Source organism: Poecilia latipinna, unplaced genomic scaffold (assembly GCF_001443285.1).
Source record: "Poecilia latipinna isolate Pla-1442-1.1 unplaced genomic scaffold, P_latipinna-1.0 Scaffold1240, whole genome shotgun sequence".
Classification (NCBI taxonomy): Eukaryota; Metazoa; Chordata; class Actinopteri; order Cyprinodontiformes; family Poeciliidae; genus Poecilia; species Poecilia latipinna.
The window spans coordinates 167,203-190,363 of NW_015113856.1; the positions used below are offsets into that span (position 1 = coordinate 167,203).

At 40.0% G+C, this 23,161-nt stretch overlaps 2 protein-coding genes across 6 annotated transcripts; one reads left to right on the forward strand and one right to left on the reverse strand.

Moving 5' to 3' along the window:
• Positions 1-210: 210 nt before the first annotated feature.
• Positions 211-11,045, reverse strand: ngly1 (N-glycanase 1). 4 transcript variants are annotated; one of them, XM_015054226.1, is made up of 12 exons: positions 10,853-11,045; positions 9,366-9,480; positions 9,056-9,244; positions 5,469-5,631; positions 5,133-5,352; positions 4,711-4,832; positions 4,281-4,426; positions 2,330-2,440; positions 2,047-2,232; positions 1,530-1,715; positions 929-1,106; positions 211-837 (listed from the first exon to the last, which is right to left on the reverse strand). In XM_015054226.1, the coding sequence occupies exons 1-12, from the start codon at positions 10,951-10,953 to the stop codon at positions 665-667; spliced, it is 1,890 nt and encodes a 629-aa protein (XP_014909712.1). In that variant the 5' UTR covers positions 10,954-11,045; the 3' UTR covers positions 211-664. The 4 variants fall into 4 exon arrangements, with proteins under 4 accessions (XP_014909712.1, XP_014909709.1, XP_014909711.1 ...); XM_015054223.1 differs by having other exon boundaries at positions 932-1,106; positions 9,056-9,271; XM_015054225.1 differs by having other exon boundaries at positions 2,059-2,232; positions 9,056-9,271; positions 10,853-11,044.
• A 184-nt stretch (positions 11,046-11,229) lies between these two features.
• Positions 11,230-15,593, forward strand: oxsm (3-oxoacyl-ACP synthase, mitochondrial). 2 transcript variants are annotated; one of them, XM_015054234.1, is made up of 3 exons: positions 11,230-12,319; positions 12,439-12,847; positions 12,898-15,593. In XM_015054234.1, the coding sequence occupies exons 1-2, from the start codon at positions 11,328-11,330 to the stop codon at positions 12,842-12,844; spliced, it is 1,398 nt and encodes a 465-aa protein (XP_014909720.1). In that variant the 5' UTR covers positions 11,230-11,327; the 3' UTR covers positions 12,845-12,847; positions 12,898-15,593. The 2 variants fall into 2 exon arrangements, with proteins under 2 accessions (XP_014909720.1, XP_014909721.1); XM_015054235.1 differs by having other exon boundaries at positions 12,439-12,843; positions 12,894-15,593.
• The last annotated feature ends 7,568 nt before the right edge of the window (positions 15,594-23,161 follow it).

The window sequence follows — 23,161 nt, forward strand, 5'->3', positions numbered from 1 at the left end:
ATCAGATGCTCGCTTTTCAAAAGCACCGGTATTTTGACCAATAGGAACTCTTTGCTTAAGTTAACCGTTGCTCTTTTCTCAACGCAAGATGGCGGCAAAAAGCCGAGCTTATGATATACAGTATTTCTTCGACTTCTACGGACTTTTGACTTTGGGGAAGTAAAACAGTTTGAAGGAAAACAGTGACGTTAAATTTTACATCGGCGCTGCCAATCTTAAATTTATCTTTATTGTATAGCAATATGCCTTTCTCATCGTACCAACATATTGCAATTAGAACACTGCCTGCATGAAGTGATGTAAATAATTATAAAACACTGCAAATAAGACTTTTATTACCAACAGGAAATATCAGAACTGTGATGGGCTTGCCCTTGAACCTCAAATTGTAAATACATTTAACATTGAAAGAAAATATTCCAAAACTGTATGGCTTCTGGTTACATTTGTACCTCGTTTATGAGTTAATGCCCCAAACCAAATAATTGAAAAATATGCAACAGGTATATCCATTCATTCATCTACTATCAGGACACACACTTGTTTAAATATTGCACTATTCTCTCTGACAATGTGAACTGTATTCAGATTCTTTTTGTTCCAAGCTAGACATGGACAATTAAAAGTGGGAAAAAAATGGTCACATTTAAAGTAAAAACAAAGATTATGCATCTTGTAGTTGGATGACGACTTCAAATGAAGCCTCTTGTTCGTTCAAGCCCTGTCTGAATAGCTGAGAGTGCTGCCAGGAGGTGTCCCCGTCTCCCCCACTGAGTTCTGCTGCCACAATCAGCTCTGAAGATCCAGACAGACTGGAGAACGACTGGAGCCTTCCATCTGAGGGTTCAAAAACAGGAGGTAAAGGTTAGACATAAAACTAAACGGATAATAAAATGTCTTTGTTCCCCTTAAAGCATAGCACATATACCGCCAGAAAACTCAGTTGTCATCTGTCCCGACTGCAAACTCCAGCAGACTTTCCCAGACTGGAAGGTTTTGCTGTTGGCCATGACAGAGACAGAATGGATCTTCAACCCAGCTGAAGCCAAGTCAAACTTCCAGCTGATTCTTCCAACAGTAGAGCCTTCTGTCCGTGCGATGTAAACCTGAAGAAAGAAAGTCAACCAACCACAATTACAGCCACAAACAGTATACTGGATGTTGTTTAGAACTTAGGCTTGAAGAGGAGTGGTAATAAGTTTACCAGCAATTTTGTTCAGACTCTAAATATATGTGTACTTATTTTCATCTTATTTTTCTTTGGTATTAAGTTTTAAAAGGTTTTCAAACAAGTGAAAATCCAAAGTCTTGCATTAAAAATCAAAGCAGATTTTTACTCATATTAACCATTAGCAGCACAATAATTCATTTTAGGAGTCTGAAATTGAGACAAATGTAATAAACTGAATGAATATAATAAAATTGTTTGTTGCAATTATTTAAGACATCTTTAAATACTTTTAAACATTTACTAAAAAGCAAGCATAAACTTAATTTTTTTAATGCTATGTCAAGAATAATAAACACACCATCTTCCAATCATTCTCCACTTTCCTGAAGACGGACTCCTTTGTCCACACACACTGATCCCAGTTTGGGATTATTTCAGAGGAGCTGGACACCCGACAGTACTGGTCCTTTGGGGCACTGTAGCGCACGTGAAGCAACCTGGCCTTCTTTTCTTCATCAGTCGGTGTGAACACAAAAGCTTCAGTCTGAAACAAACACATGCATGGTTAAATAATAAGAAAAATACATTCTTCCACCTCTACCACGTATCGATGTGCCCCTCGGTAAGGCAATGACCACATGTTGCCTTCCAATCTGCATCTGAATGTGGCTCTAAGGTAAACTGCTATGTGGGACTAGAAAATCTCTAAATGAATTCAGAATATTTAGCAAACTGCAACAATAAAAACTGAAGGAGCGACTGAAAGGTGGTCTTTGAGCTCTTGCCCCAGCTCAAAGAAACAATCTGCAACTTTGATCTAACCCACTCATCATCTTGTTCAAGGGCATCGGTCTCATCTCAGTGATTTACTCTACCTGTGTGGATACCTTTTTATCAGCTGCTCTGGTTTCCCCACGCGCCATCCTCCAGGCCAAAGACCCAGAGCTGCGGCCTCCCAGTTCTCCAGGTTTGGGTGTCTTTGGTGAAATGAACTCCACTAGCTCAGCAAGCAGCCTCTCTGTCAGTTCCCTCTTCCTGTCTGGACTCAGGGATTGCTGTCTCTTCATTGTTAGAGAACAAATACAAGGTTTTATGTTTTCACCACTGCCACCACATCGATCCATTCTGAAAAGCAGGTCAGAAACCGTTGGGACTCACAGCAGCATTGAGGCCATTTATGGTGTGTAGCAGCCAAGCCTCCTGCACCCTGGTTCTCCTCGACAAAACCTCTGCATGTTTGCAGGAATATCTCCATGTCACATCAACCACCTGGGGGAGAAAAAAAAAAAACACAAAATGTGAGTGTGCTCTTTGTTTTAACCATTAAAATCTCAATGAATTTATGAAGTGAAATGAATTTAATATCTACATTAGAACTAATGTTGAACCATAAAACATTGGATTCTCCGCAATGAGAAAAAAAACAAAACAAACTGGACCATGAACACCTGACAAGACGATCAACTTAAATACCCTGAAATACTTAAAACTATTTGTCACATAACCAAACATGTTTGTGGTTTTGTAAAAAGCAGATTTCTATGTGTAATTATTGTAATTTAAAACAGCACCATGGTGGTTTGAATATCAGCAATCCCTGATGCAAATGGAAGTGGGCTGAGATAGAGACGCACTGGAAAATCAGCTAAAGACTAGACTCAGGCCGTTTCCAGCTGGCTCACCCCTGATTGGTCACCAGTCAGACGGAAACTGAAATATCTGAAAGCTGAAAAGCGTATCTCAGAGAAACTGTGTGGAAGTCATGTTTCAGCCTTTTCATGCTGCTGTTCAGGAAACCCAACCGTACCAAATACACTGATTGTTGAAGAGAGATGCTGAAGAAAGTTTAAAATTTTAACTCTGCAACCATTTTGTTTTGAAATAATAGTAGAACCCTGTTTCACAGAGACTGTTGTCATTAACTATGCTTCTAATATACAACATTATTGACCACACAATGGGGAAGTTAGGATTGTTTTCCATTTTCTTCCAAGATGTTTTTATTTTATTTCTTCAAATATAATTCATACTTAATATCTATATTGGCTTTACAAACACCAGATATTAGAACTTGAGGCCAAACCTGTGATCAGTGAATCACCGGATGCACCGACTGCAGTTTTCTGGCCAATCACTGATCTGTAAGTAGCCTGACCTACCTATTCCCATTCTGACTGATACTGTTTTTTTGGTCTGAAAAGTCACTAAATATAATAACATCACAAAGTTGTGATGCTCATGTCTATTGTTAACAGACATGAGCTGGTGTCTGTCAGTGGGCCCTCTCTCAGGGCAGAGCAGAAGGGGACAGTGGCTGATTTCCAGACCTTTATGGACATAGATAAGATCGGTTTCCTATGTTAGTATTACCTGATTGCAAATCTCCCAAAGTTAAGGACATCAGGGCCAATTTATCAATCAATCAATCATTACTTTATTTTGGTAAATTGTCCACATTTACCAATGTGGTAAATGTGGACAATGTGTTTGTCATGTGGACACATGACAAACAAACAAACAAAAAAAAACAACAAACAACAATAAACACAAACCCATAACTTACCAAAAAAGGAATAGGCTGAAGCCAAGCTTATTCTTGCCTACCCTATTTCACCTAACTTTACCTATTTTACTTATCAAAGAACCCTAGCAATCATACACCCAAAAATGTACCTTGTTTGGAATTGCAACACAGATTTTCCTGAAAGTATCCTCCATCCATCTAGAGTTCATATCGAGCTTAAAAAAATCCAACCTGCCCAGGATAGAGTCCTTATGCACTGTGGCCAAGCCTGATCCAACCTAACTGATCAACATTCATTATAGGCCTGAGCCCAAAGTAAACTCAACATATTATTTTAATTAAGATTTTACTCATTTTGTTTTCAATCCACCAAGCAAGCAGTGTAACTTCTACCATGTTTAGCTTTTATTGAACATCCTCCAGCTCCATCTTGTCACTTTTTATAACCGATAATACAACAAGTGACTGGGTTGTGTGATTGAAAGGATTCAATCTCTGCGGCTGCTTGACTGGAACATGGCGCATGCAGGGTGTCAGTACTGATAGTGGCAGAAGCAGAAGCTGCTGACCAAGCGCTGCTCTGACCTGGTCCTTGGAGAAAGCCAGGACGTAAGCCAGTTTCTTTCCCCAGCCGATTTCGTACAGCAGCGGCTTATCACAGACGTTCTCACACGAGTCGCAGTGCAGCCAGCGATGCTGAGACACTGAGTAAATCTCTGTCCACACATGGTCTGCAACAAGACAAACGCTGCTTTATATTCACTTCATTACTGCAAGCAGGATCAAAGCTTTGGTTGCAGACCAACAGGAACAAATTGCAGGAAGCTATAACATACAGGAATATAACAACTTTATGAGTGATAACTGGAACTGAAAGTTCTACACAGTAAAAAAACTGTTTTCTGGTAGGAATGCAGTAAAAACAATGAGAAAAGGTGTTTAGCAGGTGACACTCAACAGAATACTAAATGACAGGTTACTGATGAACTGTATGATCTATGGAACATGGGCATACCTGTACTGTCCCAGATGTACCTGGCCTCAAGGCCCATGGCTCTGCAGCACAACGTGAAACAGTTGGCCCACTCTCCACAGCGCCCCCTCCTGGTTTCTAAAAGCTTTTCAGGGTGATTATACCTAATGTTGACCATAAGAGACAAAAACCCACAAATGCTCAATAAAAAATGGAATCAAGCTTGTTAAAAGAAATTGAATTAATATGATCTACAGTGTTAAAACAGCAATAATTAAAAAAAATGCTATTAATAAATTGTGCATCTCTGAATATTTATTTACAGCTATATCATATCTCAAACTAAATTCTAGTTTCAATACCAGTCCTTACCACAGAACTTGTATTAAACATTTCTCTCTCACTCACACCCACACACACACACACACACACACACACACACACACACACACACACACATATACCTAGGGAATCTGGTAGAGAGCTGGCAGCTCTGACAGTAGTGGTTCTCCACTCGCTGAGCTCCCCAGCGCAGTTCCTCCGCCGTGGGACCGAGGGCCGGACCGTGTTTGGTGGGGCCCCCACACTGGCTGCAGGGCAAGCAGTCCACCCAGGAGAAGAAATCCTGCTTGAACCACCGGAGCAGCTCCAGCACTAAGCAGTCTTCTATTCCCAGCTTACATTCTACACACAAGGACAGCAAAATGACTTTCCTCTGATTCTCTGAGAGGTGAGCAGGGTAGGTAAAAGCATAGGTGTGACAGAGTGGGGTGGGTGTGGTTGCTGAGCCGTGATCTCACCTGGGTCAGCCTCCTTCAGCTCCTTCAGCTTGTGTTGAGCAGAGGAGGACAGCTGGTGGTGAGGGATGATGCTTCTGGCTTTCAGCTGCAGCTCGGGGTTTTCATACTGCATCACATGTTGGAAGTTGGACTGAAGAGTCACAAAGAAACTCATGCTGCTCTCCTGAAAGACAAAACAAACATCAGAGTTTTTTTTTTAGTTTTTTCTTTATTTCCACATCAAAGGTTGGTGTCCAAGTGAATGCACTCTCTGCCATTTTCCACATAACAGAATGGAATCATACATTTGTCCAACCAATTGTAAACTCAAGTTCTATAAAGCTCAGCTTAAAAGGCACTGTGTGAGCACTCAGGCCCTCTGATGTACAGTCACTCCTCACACAGGTGGTATCTTTAGACATTTTACTCATTTCTACAGTAAACTGATGAACAATAAACTTTCCAACGTCATTGATCAGCAAACTGATCAAATGTTTGAGTGAAGGCAATACTGGTTTTCATAACTAGTAATTCTGTCTAAAATACAGATCACGCCTCAGATCAACTTCTGAACTAAACCTGACTGATGACCTACACATCTCTTACTGTTTGGATCTACCGCGGTTAGTGAACATCTGTTTCTCCATCTGCATTTGGAGAACCAACTACAGACTCAGACTGAGATGAACAACCCAACCACAAGTCCAGGATCCCAATGTTCTGATGTCTGAGCCTCTTGATTATCAGTTTGTTGGAAAATCCTCTGATTCTCAGCAGGTTGATCCTGGATTGCTGGAAGAAGTGTCTACCTTGATCAGTTCCTAAACTCATGGCTGCTTTCCCTTGATCTTTTCCAGGTAACTGATTTTGAATGAGTCCCATACAATCACAAGAAGGATTGATCAGAGAAAACCATGATTCTGTTTCCACTCTAAAGCTTGCTAGACCCTCTTTGACATTGTGAAGTTCTTTTTTTCCTTTTTAGAGGCAATCATTTCCAACACAACAATTTCAAAAACAGCAGTTAGTCAACTAAGCAGACTGAAAGTGATATCAGCTGAACTCTTTGACAGCTACACCTTTGTAGGGCACCAGTTTTGAAGGACTGAACATGTAGGAAGCAAAGAGACTGCCATGGAACACAACTTCCTCTTTTCTGCAGGGCTCTCCATTGAGGAGGGGGTGTGTTCAAGTCGCAATCAGTCATAGCAGAGCACCAACTTTAATAAGCAATTAATATAGGTACTGACAGTGCTTAAAAGCATACAAGGTACGTTAACGGACTGCAACATAGCACCATAATGCTAGCTTCTTTGTATTCATTTTAAGTTGCCATTTTTAAAAATCCACAAATATTTTAAGACTCCATCAAAAATTTATTCCAAAACTTAATTTACTTATTTGAGATCATGGCTTGGAATGAATGACTGTCGATGCTGGCTAAAAATATTATTTCTATCTTAACAAATTTATGTTTAGGTGGATCATGCCCTTTAAATATCATAAATTTATGTGATAATATTGATTTTGCGATATATATCGAGATTTTCTTTCCTAGAAAAAAATTGATATTCATTCGCAAGTATACTAACATCCAACTGTCACCTTGCTCACTCACTGCTTGCTTTGCCGGGAGAGTGATTAGGTCATCAGGCTTAGAGTGATTCCTTCAGATGTTAAGTGTCAAGGTTAAAAAGGTATCAAACTATTCAGAGCAGGGTACTTGGTGGACTGTATTTACTTTACAAATGCATGTAAGCTACAGTTTGTACTGTTTCAATTAAACATGTTTTCTCACCACTTTGATTCATTTTGTCCAGCTGTCGACTTTAAGTCTGTGTCCAGGTCCAACCAGAGCCAGGTATTGTGTAGTTGGTGCTTTTAATCAGTTTTCAGTTAAATGAATTCAGTCCAACTCTATAACAGTCACAAAATGTCACCAAAATCACTCTGTCCCTCTAAAATTGTTCAGAAAATCGCAAAAGTGTATTGAATTGTATCGTTTGCTGAATATCGCTATATATATATATCTATGTACATATATCATATCGTGAGCAGAATATTGTGTATCGTGAGATTATTGTATCACTACAGCCCTACAAACCATACAGTCTCAAGATGTAGACTCAGCTTCGTACCACCAGGCCAGATGGAACAATGGCGGATTCCATGACTGGCTAAGACATACATAGACAGGGCTAGAGGACCCAAAGTAGCATTTAATAAAAAGTTGAGCAGTGTTGATCTACTGCTGCTTCTTCCTCTGTCCGGGTGAGCAGGAACAAGGCAGGGGTGGTGCGGAGCTTTGAGTTTACCTGCTGCTCACGATGTTGCTCTGGTCTGGGAGCAGAGGACGGAACAGTGCAGTGTACCAGTCGACAAAATCAGCTCTCTGGTATGTCAATGTTCATTGTGTCAAAAGCCTTCAAAAGTCAAACGCTTTCTCTTTTATCCACTTACCAGATGTGTTCCTGACTCATGGAGTAGACTGTGCCATTCCAGTCTGACTGGTTGCACTGTAGCCTCACCTTCCCTGCTGCTGCTGATTGGACTGCTGCTCCAGCCCATGTGAACCAATCAGCTCCGCCTTCTGCCTTACTAACACCAATTCTGTTCTGAGAGGTAAGGCCAGATACTACATTTGCCACATTATGCAGCATACAGCATCATATTTGTTTATTTCAGTATTAGAACATTTAAATTGTATAAAATCTTTGTATAACCATATGTTAGACTCCAGTTATAACACTTTTATGCATATTTAGTAGTTTAATGAGCAAATCTTTGTCTAGATTATGATGCAATATGCAATAAGTGCCAAAGCTGATTGTTTACAGTACAATAATATTACCAAATCTTTTGATTTTATTTATCAATAAATGAATCAATAGACTGGTTCATGTAAAATGTTTTTAGTAGCAGTCAAACATGTTAGCAGCACCACCTGACCTGTTCCACCACAACACAGTACTATGTCTGTATCACACAACACTGACATAAAGCCACTGAATTTAGAGAATTAGTGCAGTACAAAAAAACTCAATTAAATTGACTTAACAGAGGGGCGTTAACAGGTATGTGCAATTGAATGCAGTCACTGATAATCCAGTATATAACATAAAAATCCCCCTGCTTGAACTCCATGTTGCTGCTAAAATGTTTGGCCGTCTCACTGTGTAACAGTTACTAAGGAATCTTCAACCACATTGCTCTGCAGAGGCATCTCTGACAGTGGCCCTAGAGGATTATCAATAACAATATACCATGCAAATGAATCAAATTTGAATTAGAATTAATATGAGTTGCATCAACATTTCATTTTCATTTGGGATCAATAAAGTATTTCTGAAATTGAAAAGTTGCTCATGATCATTCTAAGAACAAACATGATCAGTTGTATTCTTTGGAATACAACTGATCTTTGTGTTCTTTGTATTCCAAAGATCAGTTTAGAATACATCTTTAGGGTATCTAAAGATATCTTTAGGGTATCTTTGTACCTTAAAGATACAAAAGATCAGTTTGTATCTTTGGAATACAAAGAAAATCAAAGAAGAATGCACACGCTTTACTGTTAGAAACAACGCAGAAGCGGTGAGCATACCTACCAGAGATGATGGCTGTTGAGTAGATGGCGCTGTTGGTGGGCTGGAAGCAGCAGCGCAGCTCTCCGGTACCAACACTGAGGCCACAGCAGGCTGAGAAGCAGGTTGGACAGGACGCCCCCCACGCAGTCTCAGATCCCGCTCTGCAGCAATACAGTCCCTGATGAGCTTCAGCTGCTCCACTGATGCAGACTGAGGGAAGACCAGATGGGTTTCAGCCTAGAAACGGTTAGAGAAATTAGCTGGTAACAATGTTACACAACAGGAGCAGCAGCTTTCGAATTACTAACATTAATGATAGTTGTCCATTTACCTCCTCAAATCCCATCTCAAAGAGACATTCCACAGCTCCTTTGATAGGCAGCAGCTTGGTGGAGAAGGTGGGGTTGCCTATACGGATAGACCTGTACTTTTCCTCAGTTGGACACCTGTTGGCAGGGACATAGAAAACAAGATGGCAGAATTTGATTTCTATTCAGTGAACATGTTACTACATATTTAAAATTAAAAGTCAGTGATTACAAATGTTTTAAAGGAAGCTGGTGTGAGTTTTAATACCAGACACAAATCTGCTGTGATCAAAGTACCATGAGGTCCACAGATCATCACTTTTATGAAAACAACTAGGTTTCATTCTCTGACAGATATTGAAAATGTAAAAATGGGTCAGTGCTACATATGCAACGATAAAAATGAGATATTAAACTTTCTTAAAGAGACAGCTTAGGAGACAGTTACACTAGGATGGAAATGATTCTGGTCCAAAAAAAAAGACGTCTGAAGACTCAAAGAGAGAATTACCTCAGCCCCTCAGGTACCAAGGCATTTAAAGCCACAACACTCTAGATCGGAATAGAAATAAATGAGGACGTTCAAGAAACATCTACTAACCCCCAGGATGAAGTCCACCATGAACTATAACCTGCCGAAACACTGCCATGACTGTCCAGACCTTCTTGGACTGAGGGTGTGCTGATCAACGGAGATGTACTTGTATAACAAACACCTTCAAGCTCCACTGAGGGCTGTTAATAATCCATCCATCCATTATCATACAGGCTTATCCCTAGTGAGGTCGCGATGTGTGCTGGCGCCCATCTCCAGCACTCAACAGATGAGCGGCGGGGTCAACCTGGACAGGTCGCCAGTCCATCGCAGGGCAACACAGAGACAAGCAGGATAAACAATCATGCACACACCCAACTCCAAATTCATTTAAGGAGAATTGGGAGAGATCAAGTAAACTGACAGTCATGTTTTGTTTTTGGACTGTGGTAGGAAGCCGGAGTATCCGGAGAGAATCTACGTATGCACAGGAAGAACACGCAAACTCTATGCAAGAAGACCCCAGGCTGTGATTCGAACCCAGAAATGCTACAAATTGCGCCACTGTGAAGATATAAGCAATACTATATTCTACTTAAAACTGGCAAATATATAATGTTATTGCTATTTGTGTTGCGCGCGTTTTCGGAACATGTAAGAAAAGACAGAATTTATCTCTACCTCTACGCTGATCCCTAATGATGACACGTACACCAAAATTACCCTGATAAAAAAACCTACAACGAGGTTTGACATTTTTGCAGAAGAAAAGGTGTATCACCTTATTAAAACCATAACAAATGCATACCGTACATAGAACATAAAACGGAATATTTATTTTATTTTTTATTTTTGTTGTTGTTTTCTTGTGAAGTTGATAAAAGAAAGCAGAACAGTTAATGGGTATTTTTCAGGAAGATACAGTAAATCCCGATGGACCTTGACACATTCCACTGACCCGTTTACTGGACATACCTTATAATGTTGTCCGCATATGTAAGCAGCAACTTGGCCACATCAAGGAAGACCTCGTCAGAGTTGTCACACAGTGTTGTGACCGCCGGAGACAGAGACATTTTGTTTTATAGCTTTTGGTAGAAGATGTAGCGCCAATGACTACTGCTACTTTCAAATAAGAGCTAAATTGCTTCCGCTTGGGGTCCTTGAGGAATGTGTCCCACAAGCTGCCTAACAAAATATCAGGACCTTCAAAATTGCACGGAAATTGTGTTTATACTTTTATAGTTATATTTTTAAACTATATTTTTATTTCATTTCTTAATTTTAAAACAGCTAATAAGGCAGTTTATTTTTTTGTTATTAATAAAACTGAAATGGCGTTCATCATTGGTACCTAAAACAAGCTAAAAACAATCAACTCTTAGCTTTTAAGGCTAGCTGCTTTAGTGTTTTTCTTCGGTTAGTCGGTTTAGTTGTGAGAAATATTAAAATGTCCGCTTTATCTCTGTCCTGTTGGACAAAACTCCAACGGAATCTTCATTACACCAGAACTCTGCTTCATAAGGCTGCCTTTTGTTCTAACCATCCCACCCAGAGCTCCCAGTATGGACAGCACTCTGTGAGGAGAGTTGTTATTACTGGAATAGGACTGGTGTGTCCCCTGGGCACAGGCACCGCTCTGGTGTGGGAGCGCCTCATCAGTGGCCAGAGTGGGATTGTCGCCCTGGACCCTGAGGAGTACAGGACTGTCCCCTGTAAGGTGGCTGCTGTGGTACCGAGAGGGTCTGATAAGGGTCAGTTTAGGGAGGAAACATTTGCAACACGTGCGGAATTAAACAGCATGTCCCCGGCCACCGCAATGGCTCTCGGGGCTGCTCAGCTGGCTCTTGAGGACGCAGGGTGGTGCCCCCAAAGCCCAGAGGAGCATCTTAACACGGGGGTGGCTGTAGGCATGGGGATGGTGTCACTGGATGAGATTGCTCGCACCTCCGCCGCTTTCAGAGAAAAGGGCTACAACAGAGTGAGCCCTTTCTTTGTGCCGCGCATCCTGGTCAACATGGCAGCGGGGCATATCAGCATCAAACACGGACTGAAGGGCCCTAACCACTCTGTGTCCACGGCCTGCACAACCGGTTCTCACGCCATTGGTGATGCAGCTAGGTTCATCGCACACGGGGATGCTGTTGCTATGGTTACAGGCGGAACAGAATCCTGCATCGGACCACTGTCAATGGCCGGTTTTGCCAGAGCACGTGCCCTCGCCACCAAATGGAACGACGACCCTCCGCTGGCCTCCAGGCCTTTCCATCCGGACAGAGACGGGTTTGTGATGGGAGAGGGGGCAGCCGTGGTCCTGCTGGAGGAGCTGGGTCACGCAGAGGGAAGAGGGGCCAGGATCTATGCAGAGGTCCTGGGCTACGGACTTTCAGGGGATGCCAGCCACATTACTGCACCCTCTTCAGATGGGGATGGAGCATTTAGGTGACTCATTGTTTTTTTTTTTTTTGTTGTTTTTTTTCCTCAACATTGACATCAGGAATCAAGTAGAAAGTCAGATCAACTTTTTCACCTGCTTAATCATTTGTCTGATGTTTCAACAGGTGTATGTCTGCTGCCCTTAGAGATGCTGCAGTCTCCCCGACAGATGTCACCTACATAAATGCTCATGCCACTTCCACGCCCTTGGGTGATGCTGCAGAAAATGCAGCCATTAAGAGGCTCTTCCAGCACAGCACTGACAGCCTGGCTGTTTCTTCTACTAAGGGAGCCACAGGGCATCTGCTGGGTGCTGCCGGGGCTCTGGAGGCAGCATTCACTGCTCTGGCCTGCTACCATGGGGTGCTGCCCCCAACCCTCAACCTGGACCGCACTGAGCCTGAGTTCAACCTAAACTATGTTCCCTGCACAGCACAACCATGGAGGACTGAGGGCCGACGGCTCGCTCTCACAAACTCATTTGGGTTTGGTGGAACCAACGCTTCATTATGTCTCAGCAGTTTCCCATGACAAGTTCTGGTATAGAAAAATCTTGAACTATTGAAGATGAGCAAATGTCATCAAATGACTTGATGACATTTGCCTCAAAAATAATAAACTAGAGTTTAGAACATCTGTTATGTTCTAAAATGACCCAGTATTCACCAGCAAAAGTGATGTCTTTAACTGGAACTGCTTTCCATAATGCTTTAATTCATTGGTGTAGATGCCTCTGTCTTTGGGAACATTTTATTGTTCTTGACCCAAGTCAAGAACAAGAATTAGGACTGTTAAATATTTTCAGAGTTCATGGTGACTTCCTCCACTGCTGAGCACCGCTGTTAATGTGTCTAAACCGTTATGGTGTGTTTGGGTTTCTGCTAAAATGACACTGTGAATTATGACTGAATGTTGCAACATTAGTCCAGTTTGTATCAGGGTTGTTATCCCAGATGTGCTTTCTTTTCTGAAAGAACAAACTTCCAAATATGTTTAAATAAAATTGGATCAGAGCCACTACCTTTAACTGACCTTTTGAAAAAACACAACTTAATATTTTTGGCAAATATATCATGTAGCAAATATACCATTTTATTCCTATTTTTAGGTTTGGAAGTAAAGAAAAGCGTGCCTTTTACAAAAGGTGGATGGATACATTTTCTTCTGTGGAATGTTAGTATTAATGACAAATTATGGTGGAAAAAACATATTTCAAATAAATGTCAGGAAAAATAGATCTCAAAACGTATTGCTGACACTTTTAATGTCGGTCTATTGTGGAAATTTAATTCAGTCAGTCCATAAAAAAGCTGCTCCTTCCCGGTAAAAAATGAAGCTACTAAAAAACTAAACTCTGCATGTTTCTCCCTTCACCACTAGATGGCATCAGCTCACAGTTGATCCCACACATGTTATCCCTCTTTTTCTATTGTGCAACAGCCAAGAGGACTCTGCTTTTGAACTCATAGAAGATATTTGTTCATTACTCACATCTTATTTATTGCAAAACTCTTGACAACCAACTGTAGTCCATAACAACATTATTCACAACAAACAATAGGAATGTTTTTGCACTGTTTGCCTTGTCTTAGAAGGAAGGGTACCTACAAAGTCTTAAAACACTGACATTGACATGAAACATCTTCAGTAGTTTAAGATTTTCTATACCAGAACTTGTCAAATGGTGTTTTAGCTGTAATTATATATTCTTAAAAAGACCTCCTTCTGTAAATGAGAGACATTTTCTGTGTACGATCAAAGCAAAGTATTTTTAAATATTAGCTGAAGATTAGGACACTGAGCTAATCAGTCATCTGTACAAGTCAATGCTCAATCAATGCTCTTTTGTTGTTGCCTAGACCTTAGTCATGGTTTTTGTACTGAATGGATCCACGATGAAGAGAAGAAGTAGAAGCTATAAGTTTTCAGAATTTTACTGAGTGAAAATTGTCTTCAGCAAAAGATATTAAATCTGACCCTTGAAAAGGTGATCCAAAGGGCAGCTGAAGAGAAGAGTCCAGGCAACCACAGAGGAGTCCTTGTGAAGAGACACATTCGGGAGAAGCCTGATGTGAGGATAACAGAAGGAAAACCACAAACTGAGTGGTAGCAGCACACTGCAGCAACAGACCCAAAGATGCTTTATTCGAAATGCAGGGACCCACAGCAGCTCAAATCTAGAATCCATGAAGCAAAATATACCAACCACACAGGGAGACAGAGTATAGATCAAGCAATACAATTTGATCTGATCCAAAAAAAAAAAAAAAAAATGAAAATGTGAAAATCCAGCAAGGGAGAGGCTGAGCCAGAGTAGGAACAGTTCAGGTTAGATCCACAGGAATCAGAATCAGAACCAGCTGGACTGCTGAGACAGACAATCTGGCAATGAGCTGAGAAAACATGTTTTCTGCTTTACGATAATCTGGAGCACTGTCAGTTTTTTGCTTATGGTTATTAGTAATATCATGATCTGAAAACAATGCTATTTATAATGAAACACCTTCCTCTTATTTTCTTCTGAGCCTTTACATTCAGCCTGTTTCTGTGTTCTCAGCTTTATAGTGGAAAAAACAAAAAAAAATCTCAAGAAGAGAAGAGAGAAAAAGAAGGTTAATTAGAGTCAGTGTGTCAGGATTTGAATGGAAGTAGTGGTGGTGTAAATTGTGCACTGCTCCTCCACAAAGCTCTGCTCTGCAATATGCAAACGTCTTTTCAGTTCTAATTATTCTGCTGAGAGGAAAGGAAGGATAGCCAGATCTGGTTTTTCTTTTCATAGATTACATGTGGGTAAAATCCCAAGTATTTTAATGAATTTAAGCTAATATTTTAGGTTTTAGGTCCATTTTGTTCTATAGTTGAGGTAATACACATCTGTACATACAAACACCAGAAACAGCAGATAAAGGAAATTTGTCTTTTGAGGAATTTTTTTTTATTTCTAATAGTCTCACATTGTTAAAAGGCAGTTTATTCCCCATTCAATAGACTCTATGGAATAGAGACACATGTATCTAAATCCCCTCCTCAATTGTCAAGTCTCACTCTGGCTGTTTAATGTCTGGTTCTGTTCTAGCTACGGTGGGTGTGTCTCCATTAGCAGTGTGTTCCTCACTATGTGGGCGGTCTGTGAGAGTTGTAGAGATACTCTGACGATGTCATTTTGGGCACGTACCCATGGTCCCCTGGACACCACAGAGTCCATCATGAACTCCACTGTGTATCAGAGGGAGCCTGGAAAATATGTAACACCATCTGTAAAAAAAAAACTAAACAAAAACAAAAAATCAAACAGAAGCAGGACCCTGAAAAATGACAATACCAGTACAACCACCAAGGACTGACTGAGAATAAACAAGTGGATACTCTTGGGCCTAGTCAAAGCCCATATCTGGGTTCATTTCCAAAATGGAAGTTAGGACTGGGACAAAAGTAATTTGAAAAGATCTCAATTTCTAGTGTTTATGAACCACTTCTTTTCCAGAAACAAAATAATTATTATTAGAAATCAATAAGTCTATGTTTCTTATTAAAAGATGTTTAATACTTAATGGTCGTCCTATCAAGAATTAGTCTGAGAACTGACAGCGGTGGGGTTCTCTTTGGGATATTCGCTACCTATGACTGTCTGTAGAAGCCTGTCAATAAACCTGAACTTTAATGCGCTGTGAGCACAACAAACCAAATTCAGTCGAAGCCAGAACCTGTGAGCTCCTTTTCAGCACTGAGAGGCCATTGTGCACATCTTTTTCTGTAGGTCTGTAGTTGATGAATAGTGCTACAGTCTCTGATGAATTTAACAACATTATATAAAAACAGCCTCAGATGATGGATCACTGTACTGGGGAATATCTGTCCAGACCCATTTTTAGAGATTATTTTCTATTAACTGCTCTGGATGTCAGTGGCAGCAAATGAATAAATCAATTATTCATTTATCTTGAAATTATTCATTTATCTTCCAAGAAGGGACTAACCTGACACTGATGAATGAACCGATGCAGCATAGAAAGGAAACCCTTGCATTTTATTGAGGATTCTGTTGCTGCCCAGACCTTCCATTTAAAGTGCATCTACTGTGTGTTTTCCTCTACACTGGCTTTAAATTAATCTCTACACATAAAAGAGAAGTGTGAAAGGCAAGACTTTTACTCTAACTTTCCTTCAGGATCGTCATTCCACATTTTCCCTCTCACTGTGTCTCCTATGCCAGAAGTGGTCCTTTCCACGTCCTCCTCACCCAGCTGGTCAGGAACTATTGATTCATAGTGCTGGAATGATGACTTTTGTTCCAGTTGCTCTTGCTTTTCTTCTTTTGTACATTCCTGCCTCTCTAATTAGGAGAAACCCAAGCTGAATTACAATCGCCATGGCAACAGTCAGGGTGATATCCCTTTGATATCACCCTGTCCCACAGGGAGAACTGCTCATCACCACGTTCTAAAAATAGAGCGTCTCTTCTCACTCTGTGGCGCACGCTTGATGGCCTCCATTTCTCTGCTCTGTCCATTATTGAACCCAGCTGAAGCAGCACTTTGTGCAGCCGTTCTGCAACAAAATGACATTTTAGTTGCTTTCTTAAACTGTGATTCCTGCTCTCTGGGTGGGGCTGATAAGCTGTAGGGGTCGGGTGATGACTGGTAGAAGACTTGCAAACTGTTTTGTTCAGACTGCAGGACAAACCAGTCCTGCAGTCTGGCCTTGGTTTGAGAAAAGGTGTCTTCTGATGTTTTTACATGAATTCACTTTTTTAAAACAGATTTATTTTTTTCGGGTGAATAAATCAGCAAGGTAGCAGTTAGCAAAGAAAACAGAATTTCAGGTTCTGCAAAATCCTTCCTGATTTTGTAGATGAAACAAAAACATGATTGTTCGCTTGAAGAGATGCAAACTAATCCTGAAAAGATTTCAGCACACTAACCATTAAAGTCCTTGACCTTATGCAAGCGACTGTCGCTACGTTTGTCCAGGAAGAGTATAAAGCTGCAAGTCAGTGACTTGATGCAATCTACTGGGTTTCCTTGGACGCAAACTTTTTAAACTACTTACTTTGAATACTGTACTGCTTAATAAATAGGATCAATTGGAATGTATGTGGGATTGAATTGAAATTGTTTTTTGGTGACGTTCCTCAAGACATAATTTGTTGTGAATTAGTGCTATATTAAGAAAATTGAACTGAATTGAAAGATACTCCGTGAAATATTTCCAGTCTGAGGAAAATCAACAGTCCTCAGTCATCTTGAGTTTCTTCCAGCTCTTCTTTCTAAAGATTGAACCAACAGTTTTCCTTTTTCCTTTTACTCCCTTTCAGTCGGTAGAAATAAAATACTTAATGTTTTTAATAATTTAAAAATCATACAATGTAAGTCTCTGGGTTTTTTCAGATTTTGTCTCTTGCTGTTGAGATGAAACAGGATGAAACTACAGACCTCTCCATTGTCTGGCAGGTAGCTCCTCATTTTAAATAAGGCTTTCCCTCTGCTACAATGGCTTCAGTATTAAAAATGCGTTTGAACTATTCGGCCATTCAGATCTATCCATACTTTTTAGTCAGACAATAAGTGCTTTAGTTTTTTAAACATGATCTTTTTAGTAGTTAGTTTAAACAAAATAAAAATGTGTAGATGAATTTTTTTTTATTTACTTTAAGAAAGATGCTTTATTAAGGCAAAAATGAGAAACAGTTTTGCAAACATTAGAAATTTGTAAAATAAGGTATTAGATAACTGTTGTAGTCCTGTTAAAGAAGTTTCATGTGTTCTCCTTCTTCCTCCCTGCAGTGACAGAGGCAGTATGTTAGTCCTGCAGTCTGGCCTTTTAATTTTTGATCTTCAGCTTGAGCTGATCAGAGCAGACTGATGGTTCAGTGAGGTGACAGCTAGGTGAGGGCCGGTCCCTGTGTGAGAACACAACACCATGCACACCACACCAACATCAGAGATGTCTGCTTCAGCAATGACCATCACCCTGTTGTAGTTTGGTCACTGCTACAAGTTTTGCTATTATTGGGAAATGATACAGTTATTTTGTTTTATCCATATCTTTAAAGATATATCAGAAAAAGCAACTAAAGTCAGTATTAATAAATATATTTTGATAATCATCAAGCCAGAAATCTTCTCTGATAACATGTTTACATTTAAAAGACTCTGAATTAAAACATACATGTCATGCTCCTTTTTTCTCATTAAAATACAACATAACTTCTTTTGTTTTCAATTTGCTAAATGCTACAATAATGAGAGAAAAAAATATTTATTGACTATGTATTTAAAATCAAGTTTACACACATTTCTTCAGTCTTTAATAGTGCTGTCCTTTTACTTGGGTCAAATGTTTCGGGTTTTCTTCCATAAGCGTCTTGCTCTCACACAACTTTTCAGATCTTCCCACAAATTCTCTACACCTGCAGTTAGTTTTATTAAAAAATATATGTTATTAGCAATTTGCTTAAATTGTCACAGTCACAGACAACCTGCAAAAGAAATCAGGGACAGGTTTACACTGTGTGGAACTCTGAGAATGCTCAAACAACTTGCTAAGGTTTTTACTTTAACATGAAATCATAAAGAGAGACTAGGGATCTATAAAATTATTTAAGAGATCTGGGTCTTCTTTAATTAGGGTCTTCCTACATCTGGGGCTCTAGAGGTTCCAGAGCTGCTGAGGCAGTTTGGCTACAGTTAATTTTGGTATGAATTTAGATTATAAGACGACCAAGCTCATGTAAATCAATGTATGGAAATCTTTGAGAGGGCCAAAAGTATCAAAGGCCACTTACAGTAAATTATTAATGGTTTGTTAGATTAAAACTGGGGGCAATTGTGATACAGAAGAAAGAGAAAGAAAGTGTTGGCAGCAAAACCACAGCAGGGAAAATCTTCCATTGTCTCGTAGCAAGAAGGGTTCAATTCCCAGCCTGGGTTCTTTCTGTTTGAAACCTGCATTTTCCTTCAGGAAGGAGCACAAGAGAAACGCTAGAGAGATGTAAACACACGGAGAACACCTCAGAATGAGTGCTACCACATGGGTCCACACTCAGGTGAGGAATTATCAGCAGTCTGCTCCTTTTAACCTCTGCTGATGGCTGATGATCAGCAGGTGGGATCACCCTGATCTCCGCCCCCCACCCCCTCTGGGGGAAAACCTGCAACTCCAGGTTTCCCCTGCTTTTCACACCTAAAACTGGCGTTATGTCTGATTGTGATGATTGGGGGTGTCTGGTTGCTTTTCCCTTGTGTTTCTTTTTTTTTTTTTTTTTTCTTAAGGCTTTGTGGGCTCCAGCGGCCCTTATTTGACAGTTGTCAGACAGGCAAGCAGATGACAGAAGGGAAAGACATGCAGGGCAGAGACATGGAAACACTGAAAGGAGGAAGTATTTGCTCTCTAAGAACAGAATGACGTTTTCAAGATAGGCAGAGACCAGGACTTCTGAAAAACTGTTCTAAAACTGATCTGACACTAGAACAGAGGACATGCTGGACCAGATCCACTATTCCAGAGAAAGAACTGCCAGCTGTGAAGCACAGAGCTGGCAGTGTCATGGTCTGGGGATGATTTGCTGCAGCAGGACCTGGTCAGCTCTGTTTTATCTGAAGTTATAAACCTCTCACACCAGTTTATCCCTCTAACCAGTTTAATCAAACATAAAACACATTGACTAAAGTTATAATTGTGTCAGATTGTACAATGTGTCTTTGAAGGTAATAAAAATGTACTGCACTAATTTTTAATATACAAGATAGTGCCTTTGCAAAAATACTCCTTGAACTTCTCCATATTTACTTATATTGTAACCACACAGTGTATTTTATTGTCTTGAATCCAATATTATTTATTATACCCTGATCAGTGATCAGGTGGTAAAAATATTAACAGCAAAGTTATTGATTATTTTATTAAGAGCAATTATTTCTTAATGTGGAATTTTTCCCTAATTGTTTCTTTCAAAAAACTAAATTCCTTCTGTGACATGTTGTTTTCACCTTTACATGACTTCACATAGCACACCAAAGTGTTTGGAATTAAATCAGCCAAATCAAATTTCTTCAACTGAGAACAAAACTGTTCCATTCTCTTCATTAAAAGACTGCTTACAATTTATACTACCTTTGTCCTACAATTGTAATAAAATAATTTAAGCTTTCAAAAATAACCTTTTTTTTATAAGAGTGAAAAATGTTCCTAAATTTACCCAGTAACAAGCTTCAGTCAGCCTTGTGCTCAAATTACCTCAGATGGAGTGGCTGAGAGAGTGGGCAGAGCAGACTCAACCGACACAGAACATGAGGGCTGGGTTGGAGTTTGTTCATGGAGAATTAGAATCATGACAAAGTGTTAAACAGAAGAAACAGTTAGAGAATAACTGGTACAGCACCCCGAGAAAAAGGGACTTACATTTGGCTCCTAACAAAAGCAATTTCAAAGAGGGAATGATATGGAAATACAATTCCTGAGAAAAACCAGATGAGAAATGAGATGGCAGCAACACAAATGACAAGAAATAAACTGAGCTGGAGTGTATTAGATATTCAAATGGAATGACCCTGCAGAGTCAACAACTGGGATGAAAACTCAGATTTTTAACAACACTCCTCTAATTTCTGTTGGCTCAATATTACATTACTGATTAGTGCATTAAGTAATAAACTAAGCTAATGCCAATATAAGAGCAAACAACTACGAATAAACAAAATACTACTGATGATAATTAAAGGGTCTGAAATAATGAAGGAATGTTCAACAATCCTATTAGGAGATATTGATGGAGTTTAGAAAGATATTAATGAGATTTCATCAGATTTTCCTGAAAAGGTGTATGACAGGAACCTCACTTCTCCTGCTGCTTTCTTTTCTAAGAGAATAGAAATGAATGGACAGGACATGAAATTCTTCCTCTGAAGAAGAATTGAGCTGTCCACGGCAGATGCTTCATAACCGTAGAAATGAAGGATTCCTATGAAACCCCTTCTGGAACATAAACCTTCACCAAATTCCATACATCATCACGCTCTGCCCCAGTTGCCTCTCTCCCTCAACATCAGATCACCACCAGCATGAAGACAACAGTAGGATCTGAAGTTGTGTGACCAAAAACGAGGAGTATACTGTATGTACCGGGAACTTGATTACTGTCTGCATGCATGCTCTGTATCAGGGATTACTGTAAAGCCAACAACAATGCGAGCGATCAAGGAGGGAATGACTTAATGAAGTCTGCTGGGTTTCTTTAGAAACTCTATGAACTGTAGCTGAGCTTGCTAACTAGGTCGAATTGGAATGTATGTGCGATTGAATTGAAATGATTTGTTTTGTAAAGTTCTTCAAGATGACATTTGTTGTGAATAAGCTGAACTGGACACTGGACACATGAGCAGACGAAAAACAAGAGCAGAAAGCACAAACACTGAGGATGGACAGGATTGAAACACAAGATGGAAAAAGTCAAAATAAGCAAATTAAGTCCAACAGATCATGACAGTTGGAGTTTCTGGCATGAGCACCACCACAGAAGGAACAGACATGTAGCAGTCTACAGCTGGAGGCTCAACAGCCAAGGTCTCTGATATTATACAGGATTGGGCAACTTTGTTTGTCATCACCCCTTGGAATGCTAACTGTGGTTCTGATGTTAACAGGTGTAGGGATGTTTGGTAGAGGAGTGGCAGAAGACAGGTGATCAAGAGTGTTAGCACTGCAGGATGAGGAGGAACAAGAACAGAGGAGGGTAATGGAGGAAAGGATAGAACAGTGGGCATCTCCTAGAGCACTAGGTTTCATAAACAGGAGTTGTAATTGGTGGTGACTGAGGCTATAAAGAGGTTTGAATCATCTGAATGTTTTAAGGAGCATGAAAAGGAGAAAGTACCACAGAAGGGTATAAGGAGATGAGAGCAACGATTAAGAGTCTCGGGTGTTTGTGTGACTGAGAAGAAGGATCATACAGTGTAGACATTTACTGAGGTTTCCCTGTCTAATCACAGTAGGGGGAAAGTTTTATGAAGTTTGTTGGATTGTTGAAGTAGAGGATGGAGGTGAATAGCAAGATTGCCATCCTTGGTCAGCATGAATTGAACAAATTGTTTAACTTGAAAAAGGCATGACAGGGGTGTGTGTCCTCCTGGTCAAATCCACTAATTCTAGCTGCAGCTTCACATGGTGATTCCATCTGCATCCACTGTGGTTTTGTCATTTTCTTTCTGCAGCATCTCTCTGTTGATCTTTGCTCAAACCATCAGATCTTCATTTTTATATAAAGACTCATACATTTTAAGTAACATTTTGTGCATTTTTACTGTTTCAGTGCTTTTTTGGAATAATGTTAACAAGCTACATTTCTTCCCAATACAAGTTTGTATTTGCAGAGCCAACTTCAGTTGTGATTTCTGAGTTCACTGTGCATGTATTTATTTTGACAGAGTCACCGTACAATACACACGTAGCTCAAATCAGGACATCAGTTAGCATGCTACATTAGCTGCATTACTTCAGCTAAAACTCATGTGCTAACAGGAAGTTATATTCTTGCTTCAAAATGCTTAAGGTAATGACTTGATACACAAACTATTTCTCAGGTTACTCTTTTGGAAGTTAAATCTGATGGTAATCTGCTATTTTCTAACGTGTACTTACCTAGATGATCACCTGGACCCTAAATCTGTTTATGTGAATCTGACTGCGTTACAGTGGCTCCCACTCCAACTAACCTCTTTCCAGAGTTTATCTTCACATTAGAAGATTGATAAAACATCAACCATTCACTGCAGATTAAACTTTCTCTAAAGCAAGTCCAGCTGTGTAAACATTGTCTAATTAACCCTAAATTAGTTTGGTTCCCGCTGAGCA